General features: G+C 38.0%; 1 protein-coding gene across 5 annotated transcripts in view; it reads left to right on the top strand.

Moving 5' to 3' along the window:
• RGS7 (regulator of G-protein signaling 7) overlaps positions 1-20631 on the top strand; it is a 590904-nt gene that overhangs the window by 371138 nt on the left and 199135 nt on the right. For all 5 annotated transcript variants that reach the window (XM_011955683.1, XM_011955682.1, XM_011955681.1 and 2 more), the window contains exon 3: positions 9801-9851. In XM_011955683.1, the coding sequence (XP_011811073.1) occupies positions 9801-9851 (51 nt within the window). The remainder of the gene's footprint in view (positions 1-9800; positions 9852-20631) is intronic.

Genomic DNA, 20631 nt, shown 5'->3' with positions numbered 1-20631 from the left:
TTTTTTGGTATTTTTAGTAGAAACAAGGGTTTTAGCATCTTGGCCAGACTGGTCTTGAACTCGTGACCTCGTGATCATTCAATACCTCGTGGTACTGAAATTACATCTTCAATAATAGAAAACATTTTAAATAGAACCCCAAAAATGGCTTCATTAATTGGTATTTTCAGTATTTTGTCACAGCAGGAAATATTCAGGGTTAGGTTAAAAAAGATTCACTCTTGAATATGGGCCTAGGTCTATATGTAGCACCATATAGAGCGTGTTCAGTGCCAAAATAATTAGGACTGGCACAAAAGCACTTGGCCTTTGCTGTAGTTTGTTTTCGTTTTTGTTTTTGTTTATTTTTTGAGATGGAGTCTTGCTCTGTCGCCCAGGCTGGAGTGCAGTGGTGCAATCTCGGCTCACTGCAACCTCTGCCTCCCAGGTTCAAGAGATTCTCCTGCCTCAGCTTCCCCAGTAGCTGGGACTACAGGTGCCCGCCACCATGCCTGGCTAATTTTTGTTTGTATTTTTAGTAGAGATGAGGTTTCAGCGTCTAGGCCACACTGGTCTTGAACTCCTGACCTCATGATCCACCCATCTCGGCCTCCCAAAGTGCTGGGATTACAGGCATGAGCCAATGTGTCCGGCCTGAGCTGTAGTTTTGACTATGCATAAGTGCATTCATTTTGTCAGTCTTTAATGAACTGGGAAATTTCCTGAATTGGAATCCTCTTTGATCTACTTGGACTTTCTGCCTCATCCACCACTTGACCAATGCTGGTACTCTCTGCTAATACAGAATAAGAAGTATTATCTGTACCTATCAACATACAGCAACTGTATCTGGACTAGACTGATGAGGTCTAGGCCTATCCAGTCAAGAGCAAGTTTTTTATTTATCCATCAATAAACATTTTCTTTATCTCATATGTCCTTCATAGGGGCAGTTAGACAGTTAGACATGGCCTGTGTGTAGCTGAAAAAAAATATGTGTTGAAGGCAAGAATGATCCTAGGCTTTTCTTTACGCCTACCAGCTAGCATATGGAATTGATTAATTGATTAATAAATACTTCTCTTTTAATGTGTTCTAATATATTAGCTGACCCAAAATTCATAGTTATATCTGAACATTTCACACACTTATTTATTACTTATTTTATTTTCTTTGAGTCTAAAGAACCATAGCACTAAAACATAAAAATATAAAATGGTCTTTAAAAAGGGATCCAATATCCCCATCCTAAGGAAACACTGCGGACTTAGTTTCTCTTGATTTTTCTACAACGTTCTTTATCAAAATAAAGGTGGCACATCAAGGAACTCTATTTTCCTTCCTTCTCTTAACTCCGCATTTCCCACACTTACTGTCACCATCCCACACAAGAGGCAGACGTGATGTTTCTCTGAATGCGATTTGAGAAAAGCGTCTCTGGTTGATAAGGCATCCTCCTGAGCTCCAGTAGAGGGGAGGAAATAATCCTGAGGGTGGTCTCCATTGCCTTTTATCCCCTCATTATTGTCATCTTTGCTGCCTTGCTGTTTTTGCTGCCTATGTTTAAAGCTTCTTAGGCTTTGAAGAGAGACAAAATGCCTGCTTTGCGTCTGAAGAGATATTTTTATGATTTCTGGAGCTTACACAACAAAGATTAAAAATCTGGTTAAATACCCATGATCTTGATGAAATATCTGCTCAAGGAACAGCCAAGGAGCTGTATCTCAGAATTCTAATTTGTTTTTGTTGCACCTTGCCAGAGGGTAGGGAAATATATTTTTACTTTTCCTATCCTCAGAACACACAAGTAGTAATTACAATGAATATCGCGCTTCTATCCTATTGATTTGAAGATTCAGGTTATATCAACAAAACCCAACATTTTCTGTGGCTCTGCTCTTAGGGCAAGGGGCATAGAACTCTAAAGAACAGCAACCTAGAAAGAAAATGTAATCAACCAGATAATTTGCTTTTTGCCATGACATCTGCAAATGCATTTAAATGACTGCTAAACAACATTTTTAAAGTCTGGTAGGCAAATGCTTCAAATGTGTCTCAGATTTACTGAAAGGAAACATATCTGTTTTGATTATTTTGTTTCCATTGACCTTTGAGATTTCATAGGTGTTATTAGCTATGGAATATTAGAAGAAGGACTTTATATCATAAGTTTTATCCAGTTTCAAACTGTGAGCAGAAGTTAACTTTTTAATTCTATGAAAACTGAATAATTTTCTCTAAATATACCTGATGTATAAAAATTCAGAAGTAACAATACTCAATTACATGTTATTCATTTTAGAAAGTGAATTATTTACATAAAAAGATACACACTCATAAAAATACACAATCATATACACATCGTGAAGTTTCTTTGAATAGCTATTTTAGTGCACATAAAGTGTGGTTTCATTCACATACACAAAAACAATGTATTCCTACTCTGCTTTACAGGACTATAATAAGTTCATAGAACAAAACACATTTATATTCATAGCAAGGCAGAAATAGCATATTCATTTCATTCAAAATTTGACATTTTGCTTTTGAATTCCACTTTTCCTCTCTTTTCTGCGTTTTTCTGATGGAAACATAAAAGCTTTACACACTGGAAGGAAGCTGTAGTTTACACCCGTTGTTTTGTCTGCAAAGCACTCTTTATTTCTGGAAAATGCCTCCATCTATACGTCTCGCCAGCACGACCATTTTTATGCACGGTGATCCATCTTTTCTTGCCACAGTTGGCTGATACAGGAATGGGCACCTCCCTGCAGCTGAGATCCTCCATCAGGAATTAGGATTTAGGACTACAAGATTTCAGCCGCAAATGACTTGCTGTCTTTAGTGGCAGAGATTTTAATCCAGGAGCTGTGAGCCTTCATGACCCACTTCGTGGATGGAAAATAGCAAATGTTGTTCCTAGAGAGAAATGAAGATGTCCAGAAAGGAACAAGGATGACAGTCTCTGCCTCCGTGAGTCCTTGAGGCTCAAATACATCCTATCCCTTTAGTTCTGGGTACCTTTTTGCAAATTCCTTCTTTGATAAGTTTATGTTTTTATACTTCGTCAAAGATCGCTCTTTATAACCAAAAGTGCCCTGATGAAGTAACTTAAATTTTGTTGTTGTTATATTCATCTTAATAGATATTAGCAATTTTTTAATTAAAAAATGTCATGCCCTCTAGCCAAAAACCACCAGGAACATGCTTGGAGTTGAACAAGTCAATTATTCTTTCTTGAAGGTAGGGAGAATGCACACCATCGGGAACCATGGGGTGTCTCAGTAATAGGGTGTTAGGAAGAATCTAGTATAGGATTTGGACATCGGTAGTCATGGAGAGGATCGGAGGAAGTGGGCCTTTGCTCTAGATTAGATGCTGTCAGGAAGCAGGGACGATTCTGTGATCTGGTATCCTTTTTTTTGAGACGGAGTCTTGCTCTGTCACCAGGCTGGAGTGCAGTGGCACCATCTTGGTTCACTGCAACCTCGAGCTCCCTGATTTGATTCTCCTCCCTCAGCCTCCTGAGTAGCTGGGATTATAGGCACGCACCACCATGCCCAGCTAATTTTTTTTTTTTAAGTAGAGATAGGGTTTCACCATGTTGGCCAGGATGGTCTCCGTCTCCTGACCTCATGATCCACCTGCCTCGGCCCCCCAACGTGCTGGGATTACAGGCGTGAGCCACTGCGGCTGGCCTGATTGGGTATCTTAATACGTTTTTTTCTACAGTAGGACAGATTAGACAAGACTAAGGATGGGATTGATAAAGAAGCAGCAGTCGCTCATGTTATCCAGGATGGAATTTGGTATTTTATGGCTGAGATCATGTTCCCATGCTTAGTGTAACTTCAATTTTGTTGTTTACAGAGTGGTCTTGTTTTTGTCTTGACCTGTGAGGGTTCTAGAGCAGCCTTGTCCGATGTTAATGTTCTTCCATGAAATTGTTCATATTTACCAGGGAAGCACCAAGACATAGCTGTGAGTGCCCAACCAGCTCCTGGAAGCCAGTGGCTCTTTTCCTCTTTTTTCAGTACCTGCTTTTGGCCAAAGGCAGACAGAACCAGGACATAGGCATTAATTGGTGATATCCAGATTTTCACCACTGCCGAGATTTCTTAGATCAAGGAGTTAGAGAACATAGTTTGTAGCTGGGCTGGAGTTCATCTCTCCTGCTCCTTTGGTTACTGGTTGCTGTGTTGAGCCCTCAGATGTGACAATGGCTGTGCACTCATATTTAAGACTCTGGACAGGATACAAGTACTCAAATAAACAAAATGTTATTCTTAGATATTACCAATTACTTATTTGAAAGATTGAGGAGAAATTCAGCTTTACAAAAGGGTAATATGCGAGCTTTAAGCAAATCACTTCATTTCTCAAGCAGAAATTCTGCAGGGTTTTAAATTAAACTGAAATTCTGCAGAAATTCTGCAGTTTTCAATTACAGAAATTCTGCAATTAAAGAAATTAAACTGTGTTTAATTTAAATTAAAGAAATTCTGCAGTGCTTTAAACTAAATTAAGTTAAAATTATAATTGCCTACAGAACTTTTAAAATTATGATAATGAGAGACACACTGGGGTGTCATAACATTCTAGATGGAATCACCATTAGAGCTGACTGTTTCAGCATTTTGAGTCTTTTCTGTATAGAGTATATGTCCATAAATAGTGACTCATGTCTTCAGTAAACATTTAACGATGATCTGTGTTGAGACACTTTGAAGAGAATGGTGGAAACGTGATGAGTATGATGCCGTTTCTTCTCCCAAGGGACTGACAGATCAGTTAATTTGCTTCCCTCAACATTCTTTCTTTCTTCTTCCTAAAACTGCAGATCCTCAGCCCAGCTTCTACAGAAACACAATAGATGTTTATTACATGCTATTTGATAATAATAAACATTTATTGTGCCTACTTCAAGGAACCAAGAATAATGTTGGAAAAATGATTTTTAGTATATAGAAAGTCTTCTATTTAGTGAAAGGTTCTAAGAATAGTTGGCTGAGCATGGTGGCTCACACCATGTAATCTCAGTGCTTTGGGAGGCTGAAGCAGGAGGATCACTTGAGGCCAGGATTTCAAGACAAGTCTGGGCAACATAGCGAGACCCCATCCGTCAAATAATAATAATAATAATGGTAATAAAATAATAATAATAAAAATAATAATACTAGTAATGGTAATAAAAAATTACTACCAGGCATGTCCAGAAAGGAACAAGGATGACAGTCTCTGCCTCCATGAGTCCTTGAGGCTCAAATACATCCTTTCCCTTTAGTTCTGGGTACCTTTTTGCAAATTCCTTCTTTGATAAGTTTATGTTTTTATACTTCGTTAAAGATCGCTCTTTATAACCAAAAGTGCCCTGATGAAGTAACTTAAATTTTGTTGCTCACACCTGTAATCCCAGCTACTTGGGAGGCTGGGGCAGGGGGAATTTCTTGAGCCCAGGAAGTTGAGGCTGCGATGAACTGATTGTTGCACTGCCTTGCAGCCTGAGTGAGACCCTGTCTTAAAAGAAAAAAAAAAAAAAGAAGAATAGTTATAACATCAAAAATCATGGATTATGGATTATTTATGATATTCACTAAATAAAAAAATATTTGTATTGTCAGCACTGTGTCTATGTGGTTCTGAGGCTTCAGCAAAGCTATTTGGGCAGTACAAAGAGCGTATCCATTTCCCTGAAAGAGAAACATTGCAAAGGCCTGTGTCTTTGTTTCAGGAATAATTTGCGCACCTTCTGTGGTGATTAAGAGCTAAAGTTTTCACTAATGGCTTTAGCTGAAAGTTATGAAAAGACTAGTTTTGTAAAGGACACAAATCAAATGTGTTCTATTTTGCTTGCTTACAAAGTCCTCGCATCTTATGTTTACAAACATTTTGCAGTTTTTTTTCATGAATGCTTAATATTTTTGTGCACCTCTAATTCAGATTCAGTTTGTGGATAGCTGTAGGTGACACTTGTAGCTGCAGATGTGCTCTAATCAGTGGCGGGGCGGTGGTATGTGAACATTAATGGAAGTAATACAGGCTTAGGACAGAGCCTGGTCCAGGCCTTTGCACTCTGCAGGGGGCACAGGTAAGGACGTTCGTTTGCCACTCAGTTCCACGGCATGGGTGAGAAAATGAGGTGGTAGTTTAAGATCAATGTAACATCAGGTTTAATAATACTGATGTTTAAATTGCACGCCAATAGAATATTCTTTGCACGAGGGATACCTTTCTTTTTAAACTCTCTCAAAATAGAATATGGGGAGGGGGGTCTTGCTATTTATTCATCCAATCTTTTGTTGGCATTTACTGGTCATCTTTTACATGTCAGGTACTGGTCTGGGTGTTTGGGATCCAAAGATGAATAATACATGCTCCTGGCCTTCAGTGGACTTATATTGCAAAGAGGAAGACAGAGCAAAGACAGGATGATAAAACCATTGATAAGTAAAAAGAATGATAAAGATGTTAATAGAACATAAATAAAAAGCACTTTACCTAGTCAGATAGGGTCGGGTGGGCAGAACAGGCCTCCTGGAGTAGATAATGTTTGAATGGAACTTTATGGCCTCAGCTGGGATTCACCACAGGAAAAAGAGATGAAGATAGAATAGCATTAGCAAAATCATGGAAGGAAGAAACAGTACAGCAGGTAGAAAACTATGAGCAGTGTGATGAGGAAGAATTCTACTTGTTTGTTTTTGCTCATTTTCATTTTAAATAATATACTGCTAGGATTAGACAATAATCAAAACCTCTACTGCTTCTGCTGACCAGAGGGAGTACAAAGCTCCATAACTCTAAAAGTGACATCTGCCTGTAAGAACTCAAAATAAGAGTATGGTCAGGGCTAAACTTTCCATAGGCTACAGTCAAAGGGTGATTTCAAAAAATTCCACAGCTTATTTTGAGGGCTCCAAAATCAAGATAAATAGAATGCTACCATATTCTACATACACATTATACGTGAAAAACTTTAGCAGACCCAGCCATTTATTTATTTAATATAAAGCTGGGAAATTGCTGTAAAGCTGGCATTGCTACTACACTTCTCTGGACTGCAGTGCTCCGTTTTAAAGTTGAGTCGTGTTTCTCAAGATGACTCTATAGGAGCGCGTTTCTCTTTCGGTCTTCTGGTTCCAATAAGATACTGGATTTTTTCTTTCTCTCTCTACCTATCTCTTCAAGGAGTTGAGGTCTTAACTCTTACAGATGCAGCATAGGTTAACCTGGTGAGTCTGGGTATGAATTTAACAATTTAAAAATCCATAATGTTTCAACCTAAAACCATAAATATGTTGGGGTGATCACACAATGAGAAAACCACTACAGCATCTGCTAAGTGACACTAACAGTTGGTCAAGTCCAATTAAATTGACTCCTTCAGAGCTGAACTGAGAATACACTTGTGACAGAAATACTCAAATGTAGGCTAAGAAAGAAAGTTTCCTATTCTCTGAATGAAACATACTTTTAAATTAGGCTTCTTTATATCTCTTTCTGCTCAGAAAAAAAAAGAAAAAAGAAAAGAAAAAGAAAAGGAAAGAAAGCATAACAGAACAGAATATTTTTAAAAACTTAGTCTCTAAGAGCATTTTTAAAGTCATTTCTCACAATAAAAAATATGTATAGTCCTGGCTGTCTTCAAAAGAATGGAAAATTTCCAGTGGCTGCTCACATATGTTCCACAAATAGATGCTCAACTCTGAAAAATGAGCAGAGTGCCTGGGGCTTGTGCAGAAGGTTTGTGTATCTGGGAATCGACATTGGTCAAGGATCACTACATATATATGTGAAAAGCTGAGTTCTCCTTTTCTTTTTCAACGGGAAGATCGTGCTTCAAGATAACTTAGACTATAAGGAAGAACGCAACACCCGGACGCGGTCAACTGCCTTCTGGAGAATGATCTCTTTTCCTTTCGACACTCTGAGCTGTTTTAGTAAAACTTCCTTTAGGATCTGGATGAATCTGATTTAATGTTTTAAATCAATGGCGCTGTGAAAGGAACGCAAGTTCAAGTCAGTACTTGGAGTTGTTTTTTAAATGCATGCATACTGAAATTGGCATTCAGTATGAATGTCCTCATAACTTTTGGGACTTTATTGTCAAGTTTAGTAATCAAATTTATTCTTTAATTGATTTTGAACTGATATAATTCAAGCAGCCAGAATTATTTTGCCAATGTTAATGTAATTAATTTGCCAAATCTCTGAGGTGGGTAGACAGCAACTCTAGCCAGCCTCCAGGAGAGGCTGAAGTGGAATCTTGGTTCACCCTGAAGTTTCATTCAATTCATGCAGGCATAACACAGTTTACGATGTATGCAAACAATTCACATACATATTTTTCCTGTTTTATGTAGAAAAGAGTTATGCAGAAAACCAATTTTAAATACAAATGAGTGTCTCAAGCAAATCAGTTGCTAAATCTCCCATTTCTGCTCTTATTTTCATCATTCTATTCACCGATGTTTCTGGGCTAGAAAGCTTGACTTCTTTTTTAATCTCTCCGACTTGTAACCTTTATACCTAATTAGTCATAAGGTCCTGAAACAAGTCTGTAATTTCTAAGAAGTTCATTTGTCACTGAACTAAGACCTTTTCCCTTCATTCTTGGATTGCAACTAGTAGACATGTCGACTGCCTTGCCTTCTTTTTGACTACAAGGCATTTCATATATATTGCCAGTCATATTCCTTAAACTTACTTTGATAATGTCATTCTTCTACTCAAAAATATTGCATGTCTCTTTCTCTGCTTTCCTTATGGGAAAAAAATTTAATTATTTAACCTAGAATTCAAGACCTGCTGAATACACTGTGCACTCCATTATTACTTTCAAATTTCTATTATTCGCAGTACTTACATATAGACAGTGTGCAGTAAGTTATTTCTGTTGACTGTTTTTCCACCTTTTAATTTTTATATAGGCCCCTCCAGCAACTAAGTTTCTCTCTTATTCGTAGATAAAAATATATCCTTCAAAATCTAGCTCAAACATTACGTTCTCTGCAGACCCTCTCTTGTCTCTTCTGTGTGCAGTAGAAACATATTCATTCATGCTTTGTATTCATCACACATTGTTAAGCACTTACTATGCTACAAATAATCAAAGACGAATATGACACCCTGCTTCAAGGTTCTTACTTTGGGACATTCATCAGATAAACAGCTGGGGCAATGGTGTGATCAACACGGCAGGAAAAGACTACGTGGGTTCCAATAAGGGTTCGTGGACAGTTCTGTAAACTCAGTGGACAAGGGGAAGGGACAAGGCAAGTTCTGTCATGTCAGTGAACCTTGAGTGTCTTAAAAACAGTGGGAAGATATTTCAGTCATGGAGAATACTGCTGTGGAGACACAGAGGCTTGAAATACATAGGAGGGTTCGAAAACCAGAAACGAATTTGGTTTGGCTTGAGAGGAGATACAAGGATGAGGTGGGTATAACCAGAAATGAGACAGGAACCATCTTATAAAGTACTGGTTATGCTGTGCTAAGACTTGTACCTGAAATATAGTAGATGCTTAATAAACACTTATTTAGTAAGCAAATCACTTTCTACGAGTATAGCAAATTTTATTTACATTTAAATATTTCATATTTAATAATTTGCTAGTTTACACCTTGGTTTGTTGAAGGACGACTAAGTATTCATACTCTGTGTTTTCAATATTCCATCTGGGGTAGATCCTTAACTTGTCATTGTAACAATTAGAAAAAGTTCCTTCTAATATGAGCACCAAAGGTAGAGAATTCTTGAAGTTAATATGTATAAACAAAATGTTCACATCTGTTTTTTTTCTTTTTTCTTTTTCTAGGTTCAGACATTGTTCAGTGGTTGATAAAGAACTTAACTATAGAAGATCCAGGTAAATAAATCATTTTCCTATTGCAAGAACTTTTTTCTTGGTGGTTTTAAGAATTATGTTTCCTCAGGGATATTTTAATATGGCATGCAAGCAAACCTCCTGAAAAATTATAATTCACTTTGAACTGTGCTTTTAACATTTATGTAAATTTTATGGTAGTCAAAACATATTTAACTAAAAGTTAGCGTATTTGTACAATTTTTCACATCCTTAATTCTGCCATATTATTTGATTCAGGTCATTGGTGATCGTTAGACTGGATCATCTGTATACGTGTCCATAAAATAATTGTACATATAATTTATGGCAAGTGATTATGAATTAATGAACTTTCCCTCTATCAGACACATACATCTCATTAACTTATAATTTTGCCTTAACTACATCTTTAAATGCAGTTTGAAATCAGTGTTTTATTTGTAATTCTGATTTTTTTGTCATGCCTACATGGTGTGTGTGTGTGTGTGTGTATGAGAGAGAGAGGGGGAGAAAAACGCTCTATTTAAGTCATGAACCTGTTCACCGTGTTGGACATTATGTCTATTCTGTAGCAGAAAACTTATTTTCCAAAGTAAGGGAGCAATTTTTATGAGTTCACACTTTGCATTGCCTGGAATAAGTTCCTGCATATGCAGAGCATTTAATGACCTTTTTTTTTTTTTTTTTGGAGGTGGAGTTTCACTCTTGCTTCCCAGGCTGGAGTGCAATGCTGCCATCTCGGCTAACTGCAACCTCTGCCTCCCGGGTTCAAGCGATTCTCCTGCCTCAGCCTCCCAAGTAGCTGGTATTATGGGCGCGTGCCATCATATCCGGCTAAATTTTTTTTTGTATTTTTAGTAGAGTCAGGGTTTTACCATGTTGGCCAGGCTGGTCTCGAACTCCTGACCTCAGGTGATCCACCCGCCTCGGCCTCCCAAAGTGTTGGGAATACAGGCGTGAGCCACCATGCCTGGCTACATTTAATGGCTTTTTAAAAATATATAAAACCTTTCACATGTGGCAAACATTTCACATCACTGAAGGAAAATAAGATGTGTATTGTTCAGAGAAGATTCTGAGAAAACAGAAAACAATAGCTATGAAAAGCTGGCATTGCAGTGACTGCAGAAAAGGTCAGTGATATGCCAACCTATGTAACATACCCTTCCATCTATAGAGAAGAACTTTGCATGGCTCTGGTTCCTGCCTCTGGTGATTATCGCCTTAAAATGGTTTAGAATTAACAGTACATGAAAATGCAAGGTTTTAATTTTTTCTCATTTTAAACTAGCTTTATAAAGAATGCCATCAGAAGATGCAGCTCAAATTCTGTCCATAAAGGCCTGTGTAAACCCCCAGCTCATTTGCTGCATGAGCTTTTAAAATACTCATTGTTGTGGGTCAAATGGTATTAAAACAATTAAGTAAAGATAAAGCAGCTATTGCCAGCATCATATTATCACCAGGTGAAAAGGGGAGATAATTAATAGGAAAGGAAGCTACAGTCTTACCAAGTTCACATTTCAGCCTCACCTCAGTGGCATGCCTGTTTTTTTAGAACTGTAGGACCAGACAAATAATCCCAGTGCTAAAAAATGGATTGACACAGTCATGGCTAATCAGGAAACTACTGATTGGCAAAGACGATTAAGGGTCAGAGATGAAGTCGATTTTAAAAAGTTATTATTTCTGAAAGGCAAAGACTGGGCCAGATGCAGTGGCTCACACCTATAATCCCAGCAGTTTGGAAGGCTGAGGTGGGTGGATTACGAACTCAAGAGTTCAAGACCAGCCTGGCCAATATGGTGAAACCCCATCTCTACTAAAAATACAAAAATTAGCTGGGTGTGGTGGCACGTGCCTGTAATCCCAGTTACTCGGGAGGCTGAGACAGAAGAATCACCTGAAGCCAGGAGGCGGAGGTTGCAGTGAGCCAAGATCGTACCACTACATTCCAGCCTGGGCGACAGAGCGCGACTCTGTCTCAAAACAAGCAAACAAACCTGAAGGTGTAGTTCAGTAAAAATCTAAGAAACAGAAAACATCTTCACAGATATCATAAGCTAATAAGAAACAATCATTGTTTATAATTTACATGTAGGATCTCATTTTAGGTATAATGTGTATGGAAAACTGATTTTATTTGTTTGTTCAACACTTTGAGGAAGTTTTTAAGATTCATTAGAAGGTGTTATGAAGAGATAAAGTCAAATGTATCCAGGAAGGAACGTACATGTTCTTTAGTCATATTTATGACAGGCTGAAAAATTAGTTTCTGATTTGTTGGTTTGTTTTTTTGAATGAAGTAATTCACCCTAGACAAAATCCAAGGCTCTGTACTGGTTTCAAGAAGAGTTAAGAAACATTAAGGATTGTTCTGAATATGTAACAGATTGTGCACATGGAAAATGAATCCATCTGGTGGCTATTCTGATCCCAATTTGATGTGGTTAATAATGTAGCTGATATTATGAAAGTTACTTTGATGGCTGCCTATATAAAACCAATCATATCTTTTGAAACTGGTCATGAAGGGAGACTAAGTAGTTATAATGCTAAGTCTAGTTTTAACTCTATCAAAAACTCCCTGAAGATTTTTAAAAACAAGAAAGAAACCCATGCCTAGTTTCTGTCTTGCTGTCTGGTAGCCAAGTGGCCATTTGAAGATCTCCAGGGATCGTTTGATGGTCTAGAAGTCAGTAATTTGCTGCAAGAGGGTTTTGTGGCAAGATGGAAGAAGAGACTAATTCTGGGTGTGGGAGCAGCTTCTGATGGCCCATTTGGAGACAGGAAGAGAAGGTTGAATGATCTTCAGGACCATACGTAAGACCAATGAGTCTATATTATTTGCACACGTAGTGTTCAGTATTTTATCAATGAGCATTTAATAACTCATTTCTGTTACAGCAATCCAGGGCACACTGGGCTGAATATTTTACCAGAGGTTTCGGTACCATTAGACTTGTAGTCATACTTCGTTATTATTTTAAAATACAGATGGATTTGAACCTTTTGTTAAAATTTAGGATTTTTCTTAGCTTACATGTATGTGTAATACACATATACGGAATTAGTCTGAAATGTTTTTCTTCTACTTTGTGAGTACATTTTTACAAAATATGTCTTTCTAGGAAAATTCCATTTCTTCTTTCATACTTTCATTCATCTAGCAAATATTTACTGAGTTCTTACCATGGGCCAGGCACTGGGAATACAGAATGAATATTCCCTCTTGGACAAATTGATTGTCCTTTGCTTCCAGAATATCACATTCACACTCTTCCTTCTTTTTCACTGGCCGTTTGGTTTGGTCTCAGTCTTCTGTGGAGACTTTTCACTCTCAGCTAATCCGTAAATGTTGGAAGGTTCAGGTTTCTCTTCTAGGTTCCTCTCCTTTTTGCATCTACACGCTGTTGCTAAGTGACATATGTTGAGAATGCTCCAATTCATAACTTTCATGCTGACCTCTCTGCAGTGCTCCACACCCACTTCTCCAATGCCTGAGGCTTCGCCCCCGAAAGGTTAAACAAACTCAACACAACCAAAATGGAACCCCAGTTTTTCCACTTCTGAAGCCTACTCCTTATTGTAATCCCAAGCTCAGTTACAGAGTTGAGTCTTCTAGTCAAGGATACACTCTTATCTTTTCCTGTCTTCAATTTTGCTATGTGGTCTTTCAGGAGTACTTCAAAGTTTTTAAAATATAGACTTTGTACATTTCTTACTAAGCTTATTTGGATTATTTTATTATGTGTTATGGTTATTATTATTATTATTTTATTTTTTATTTATTTATTTTTTTTGAGACGGAGTCTCGCTCTGTCGCCCAGGCTGGAGTGCAGTGGCCGGATCTTAGCTCACTGCAAACTCCGCCTCCCGGGTTCACGCCATTCTCCTACCTCAGCCTCCCGAATAGCTGGGACTACAGGCGCCCGCCACCTCGTCCGGCTAGTTTTTTGTATTTTTTAGTGGAAACGGGGTTTCACTGTGTTAGCCAGGATAGTCTCGATCTCCTGACCTCGTGATCTGCCTGTCTCGGCCTCCCAAAGTTCTGGGATTACAGGCTTGAGCCACTGCGCCCGGCCAATGTGTTATTATTATATGTGGTCTTTTCTTCCTATGTATATACTAACTTTCTATTGTTTACATAGATGAAAATGATTAATTTATATATGTTAATTTAATATGTTGTTTCTTTGCTACACTATCTTTTTTAAAAGAAATCTTAACTAACTTACTGGAAAACTACAGTACTTTTCCCAGCAGTTTAGTAGGATTATATGTAGTCATTCAAACCCTTTAATTATTTGGCAGTATGTTTTGTTGCCTGCGCATATGTTGATATCTTACCTAGATATAAAGTAGATGAGATAGAATTTCCTCTTTAAAATCCTGTAGTTATTGAGTTATTGCATCCATGCTTTTAATATTCTGGTAAAATATGAAGATATTAATATTATTCTTATGTCACTACATATACACACATATATAGATTTACATATATACATATAAGTATATACACATACACACATAGTAGCCTCCCCTTATTCAAGGAAAATATATTCCAAGAATCCCAGTGGATGCCTGAAACTACAGATAGTACCGAACCCTCTATAGGCTATTTTTGGCTATACATACATATCTTTAATAAAGTTTAATTTATAAATAAGGCACAGTAAGAGATTAACAATACTAATAAAATAGTTATAACAATATACTAGAATAAAAGTTATGTGAATGTGGCCTCTTGCTCTCTCTTTCTCAGAATACTGTCATCTTTTCAGACCAAGGTTGACAGAAGGTGAAACTGCAAAAAGTGAAACTGCAGAGAAGGGAGGATGACTATGTATACACAGGCTGGGTTTGTTTGTTTGTGACAGAGTCTCACTCTGTCACCCAGGCTGGAGTGCAGTAGCATGATCTCGGCTCACTGCCACCTCTGCCTCCTGGGTTCAAGCGATTCTCCTGCCTCAGCCTCCCGAGTAGCTGGGACTACAGGTGCCCACTACCACACCTGGCTAATTTTTCTTTTTTTGTATTTTTTGTATTTTTAGCAGAGACGGGGTCTCACCATATTGACCAGACTGGTCTTGAACTTCTGACCTTGTGATCCGCCCGCCTCGGCCTCCCAAAGTGCTGGGATTACAGGTGTGAGCCACCGCTCCCGGCCCACATGCGATTTTTTAAAACTGATTTTTTATCCTGCCTAGATACCTGTAATGCCTTTTCTTTCCTTGAAATTCAAAATATAAATGGACCATTGCCATTTCATTGTTTATTTTGTGATATATTTACAAATCTGGTGACTGATTTAAGTCTGTTGATTCAGGCTTTTCCTAGTTGAAGAAATTTTTTTTTCTGTTTTGTTATTTAAGCATTTTCTACATTTATAAAATGCATATAATAATAATATCTACTACTTAGTGCTTTCCTGAGGATTTAATAAGTATTACATTACATACAATGTAAAGAAGTTATTACCACATCTCTTACATAATAGTGCAGAAAATGTTGATTGGCGATTGTAGGTATTTTTGTACTTTTTGTAATAATTGTAACTAATTATTTGCCTGCTTATTTGTTCTCATTTCCTGTTTTGAAACAACATTTACTGATATGCTTCACTCTATTCTATGTCTCAATTATTATTTTCTCTGTTTTAAAATTCGTTTTTTAGCTTTCTCTCTCCCTTCTCCATTCCAGATTAAGTTTTTAAGTTTCCACATCATAGCATTGATTCTAATTTTCTTCACTGCTGATTCAGCCCTTTACAGATGCTAATAGAGAATATATCTATTATTGCATGTTTAACTTTTCGTCATTTTATTTTTTTTCTAGTTCTCTATTTCTACCTTCCTTTAGAAAGTCATCTTCTAATCATAGACTCTAAGCATAAAATTATTTTGTAAGTTATCTTTCATCGATTGTTTTATTACATCATGTCATTTAAGTTGAATATTTTAGGTATATATAGATACTGTTATAATCTTACTTCATGTCATTGCATGTCTTAGAAATATTTGTGAATTTGTTTTATGAATTTTTCTCATTTACTTTGTCTCTGGCATGAAGGACTCTACATGGAACTGATCTTTAGTTATTGATAAGTGGATGAATTCTCCTTAGATTACTTAATGTATGTACATGTCTCCACTTTGCAGCCGGAGTTGGCATTCTGGTTAATATAAACTTGCATTAATAAGTTAGCTTTTTGACAGACTAAGTATGCTGGGGAGTGAGCTGGACCTGTGAGTAATCCTTGCCTCAAGATGTCATGATTATATCATATTGTCTCTGAGTGTGATGGACTTACTTCATTGGAATACATTTCTGTCCTATATTCAACCTTGTCCATTGCCAGGCTCCCTCCAAGACATGGCCATGGCTGATTTCTTCTTTGGTGTTCGTCCTCCACTGTGGGGAGAGAAGCTGTCCATATTTGCAGCGGTTTGATTGGTGCAGCCCCACTGCAGCTATTTTGGGGTGCTGTTGATCTACCACAGTTGATCTACCACAGTGAATGGGATTCAAAGTGTTGTGCTGCCTTCTCGCATATATTCTGATGTTTCCGCCCGGCATTGAGGGTTTTATGAGTAATCTCCTAGAGTCTTCTCTACTTAGTACTGTGGTTCTGTCTCAGGAGAATGTTGCAGTCTGGTCTCATATGTGGAATATTGGTTAGACTTTCAGACATGTGCTGCCTTAATTTATAGTGCCAATGCAGATTTTTATTTGTGTCATTTTTTTGTGGCATTGATAGTTCAACTTCATGTTGCCATCATGCCAGAAGTTGATATTTTGATTTGTACCTTTCAATCATATCACTAAGAATCTAAAAGGTGTGTATTTACGTGTGCGTGTTTGTGTTTATATATATATACACACACACACACACACATATGTGTATATGTATATAATTCACATATGCAAATGCAAAACAGAATAAATTGCATTAGTCTTACAATTGGACTGTGGCTGACAGATTAAATAAAATGGTACTTTGATTTCATAGAGAGGAAAATTAATGTGCAGCAATCGTTGGATAAGGGCAGGGGGGTTTGAAGGAAGAATTTAGTCCTTGGTGAACATACATCTACATTGTTGAAATCTGTACTAGTCAAGGTTCTCCAGAGAAACAGGACAAAGCAGTGTGTGTGTGTGTGTGTGTGCGCGTGTGTGTGTGTGTGCATGTGTGTGTGTGTGTGTGTGTGTGTGTGTACGGATGGATAGATAGATGATAGATAATAGATGATAGATAGATATAAATAGATAAATGATAGATGATAGATAAATGATAGATGATAGAAGATATAGATAGATGGATGATACATAGATAGATAGATAGGTAGATGATAGATAGATAGATAGATAGATAGATAGAGATTTTAAGGAATTTACTCACACAATTTTGAGAACTGATACTTCTGAAATTTTTAGAGCAGGACAGCAGGCTGGAGACCTAGGCATGAATTCATGTTTAAGGGGGTCTGGGGGCAGAATTCCCTCTTCCTTGGAGAAAATCTGTTTCTTTTCTCTTAAGGCCTTCAGCTAATGGGTTGAGGCCCACCCGCATTACGGAGAGTAATCTGCTTTACTCAAAGTCTACTAATTTCAATATTAATCTCATCCCAAAATACCTTCACAACAACATCTAGACTGGTGTTTGGTCAAATATCAGGGTACAGTGACCTAGCCAGGTTGACATATAAAGTTAATCATCGCAGTACCCATTAGGAAGCATGCCATCCACCACCAGTGTCTTCTGTTCACAGTCCACCCCCTTGCTTCCACGTTGTTACATGTTCCCATTGGCAGAGCCCCTTCCCATCTATTGACACTCTTTGCTTTAGCCAGGCTCACTCTGGGGGCACAGTAACGAATCAGACCTCAAAGCAGGAAGCTGTGCTGTGCTTCCGGAAGCCCTGTGCTATTTTGCTATTTTACGCTCAGTTGTAGGAAAGTAACTCCACTGCTCCCTTAGATTTTTGGCATATCTGGCACTTGGTAAACCATCAGCTAAGTATGTTTCATTCTCTCACCCTTCAGCCTCTAGCACTGGCTTCTTACGATGGTATTCTCAGGGTTATAAGCACAACGTGAGTTTCTGTTTGTGTCACATTTGCTATTGCCCCATCCACTAAGACAAATCCCCTGGACAAGTCCAAAGCCACCGTAGGGAAGGACTCTACAACGCATGGACGCAGGGCTGTGTGAACAAATTGGGGCCGTTACTGTAACATTCTTCCACATTCGTATTTCCTCTGCCTTTTAAACCTGCCCTTCTGTGATATATCCTACTATCCTTCAGTTTGAGTTTGCAAAATTTGTCTTCCAGAACAGATTTATTGTTTTCTTAGTAAACATGCCTTATGTCTAATATCATGTCATATTAATTATGGATAATATTTTGAGCAAATTTATCAAAATACAAAGCTTCAAGAAAGTCTAGATCCTTCACATAATTATTGACAGATATCAATAATTCCTTGACATCAGCTTGCTCATTTGTGCCCCTTGCTGCCTCTCACTGGAAGAGTCATCCTTACCAAGCTCATGGAGTGATGCTGACCAGGGTGAATAGTACTTTAAGACTCTCAGTCTAATGAGTGGCTAAGATTTGAAATGAGTCTTGCTGTCACTCGTGGGTATCAAGGAACGTTATGCATTTCTGTGTTCTTTTTTTTTTCTTTTTTATTAGACGAAGTCTTGCTCTGTTGCCCAGACTGGAGTGCAGTGGCATGATCTTGGTTCACTGCAACTTACATCTCCCAGGTTCAAGCTATTCTTCTGCCTCAGCCTCCTGAGTAGCTGGGACTGCAGGTGCACGCCACCACGCCCGACTAATTTTTGTATTTTTAGTAGAGACGGGGTTTCACCGTTTTGGCCAGGATGATCTCGATCTCTTGACCTCGTGATCTGCCCTCTTCGGCCTCCCAAAATGCTGGGATTACAGGTGTGAACCACTGCGCCCGGCCGCATTTCTGTGTTGTTTGAGTGGCAGCTATTTGCTCCATCTTTTTTCCTTCTCTCCATCATCCCATGCTTCCTGAGCTTTCAGCATTCCTTGAGTGGAATCCTGGCATTGAAGATGGTCATGAGCTTTGCAGACATGCTTGAGCTTCAATCCTGATTCAAGCACTTACTAGTTACAGGCATTGGGCAAGTTAATTTCTCTGTTTTTTTTTTTCTTTCTCTGAAAAGTGCTTTTAATACCATGTTTTGTGATACTTAAATGAATCAACATGCAAGTGGGCCAGAATCTTAATTTTATTTTTATATAGGCCAAAGTTTTAAAACTCTGAATATGTGCAAACACATTTAACTGAATGGAATTTTTTAAAAATGAATACAATTATTACACTAGTCTTCAAATACAGCCTATTCCGTGAAGCCTTTCTTCCATAAATCAGCTCCCAGTGCTTTTCTTTGCCATGAGCTGAAAGAATATTTGCATTTGATACTACTTCATCTATTGCTTAATTTAATTATCTTTTATTTTTTATTTTACATATGTTGGTCTCATCACTTCAGTTAAATCTAAGCAACATAACGGCAGAGGACACATACCCTCTCCAGCCATCAAATGAAGTGCCAAGGTCAATCAATTCTAAATAATCACTTGATTTTTTTGACTAATGGGAACTCACTGAAGTGGCATCAGATTTATGGTAACTGATGATTCAGTTTGTGCTCTCTTAAATGGATGTGAGAAAGTGAAGAGAAATAAATTTTAAATGAATTGTTCTTTATCTAAACTAAACCCAGTGTAAACAAAATGGTTTGAAATGCAGATAGAAGAATAAGATTAAGGATAAATATAATTTGTCTAGGATAAAAACTTAATGACAAATAGCTGCAAAGTTTCTTCCTCTAGAAGCAATATCTGTTGTAAAAATACCAGTGAAAATCAAGATTCAGGCAAATCAACCAGATGTTTTGCTTACACACCATCAAACAACTGGATCAAGTAACTTAATTATCACTGAGTTAATTAAATCAATCCATTGGGCACACCATTATATAGAGTCTGTCATCTGCCTCTCAAGCCTGCCACAAGTCTTCTGAAGAAGAAAGTGCTCTAAATCCTGTTAATTAATTTAATAAAACGCCATTACAAATGGCCTTTGTATTCCACGAATTTAGTTAAACTGCCAATGAAATTACAACCCTGGGGACATGAGGGCGCATCAGAACTGAGAAAGTAAAGAATGTCTCTGTCATCTTTCATAATGTTTTGGACTTACACAGTGTTTTATGCCTTTCGAAATCATTCAATTAGATTTCTTTTTTTTTTTTTGAGAGTGAGTCTCGCTCTGTCACCCAGCTGGAGTGCAGTGGCGCAATCTCGGCTCACTGCAACCTCAGCCTCCCGGGTTCAAGTGATTCTCCTGCCTCAGCCTCCTGAGTAGCCAGGATTAGCCACCATGCCCAGCTAATTTTTGTATTTTTCTTAGAGACAGGGCTTCACCATGCTGGCCAAGTTGGTCTCAAACCCCTGACCTCAGTTAATCCGCCCTCCTCGGCCTCCCAAAGCGCTGGAATTACAGGCGTGAGCCATGGCCCCCGGACTTCATTAGATTGTTTTATTTGATTATCACATCAATATCATGAAGTAGCCAGGCAGACATCTCATCAATTTACAACCAGAAAATTAACAGGAGAGAAACTTGTGAATATCTGAAGGCACAAAAACCTTGAAATAAAAGCACAGTAGGCACAACCTCTACCCTGTGTGCCTGCTCCTTTTTTTTTTTTTTTTTTTTTTTTGAGACAGAGTCTCGCTCTGTCACCCAGGCTGGAG

Source organism: Colobus angolensis, unplaced genomic scaffold (genome assembly GCF_000951035.1).
Source record: "Colobus angolensis palliatus isolate OR3802 unplaced genomic scaffold, Cang.pa_1.0 Scaffold40, whole genome shotgun sequence".
Taxonomy (NCBI): Eukaryota; Metazoa; Chordata; class Mammalia; order Primates; family Cercopithecidae; genus Colobus; species Colobus angolensis.
Note: the sequence above shows the minus strand (reverse complement) of the source record. Positions and strands in the feature narration are given on the sequence as shown.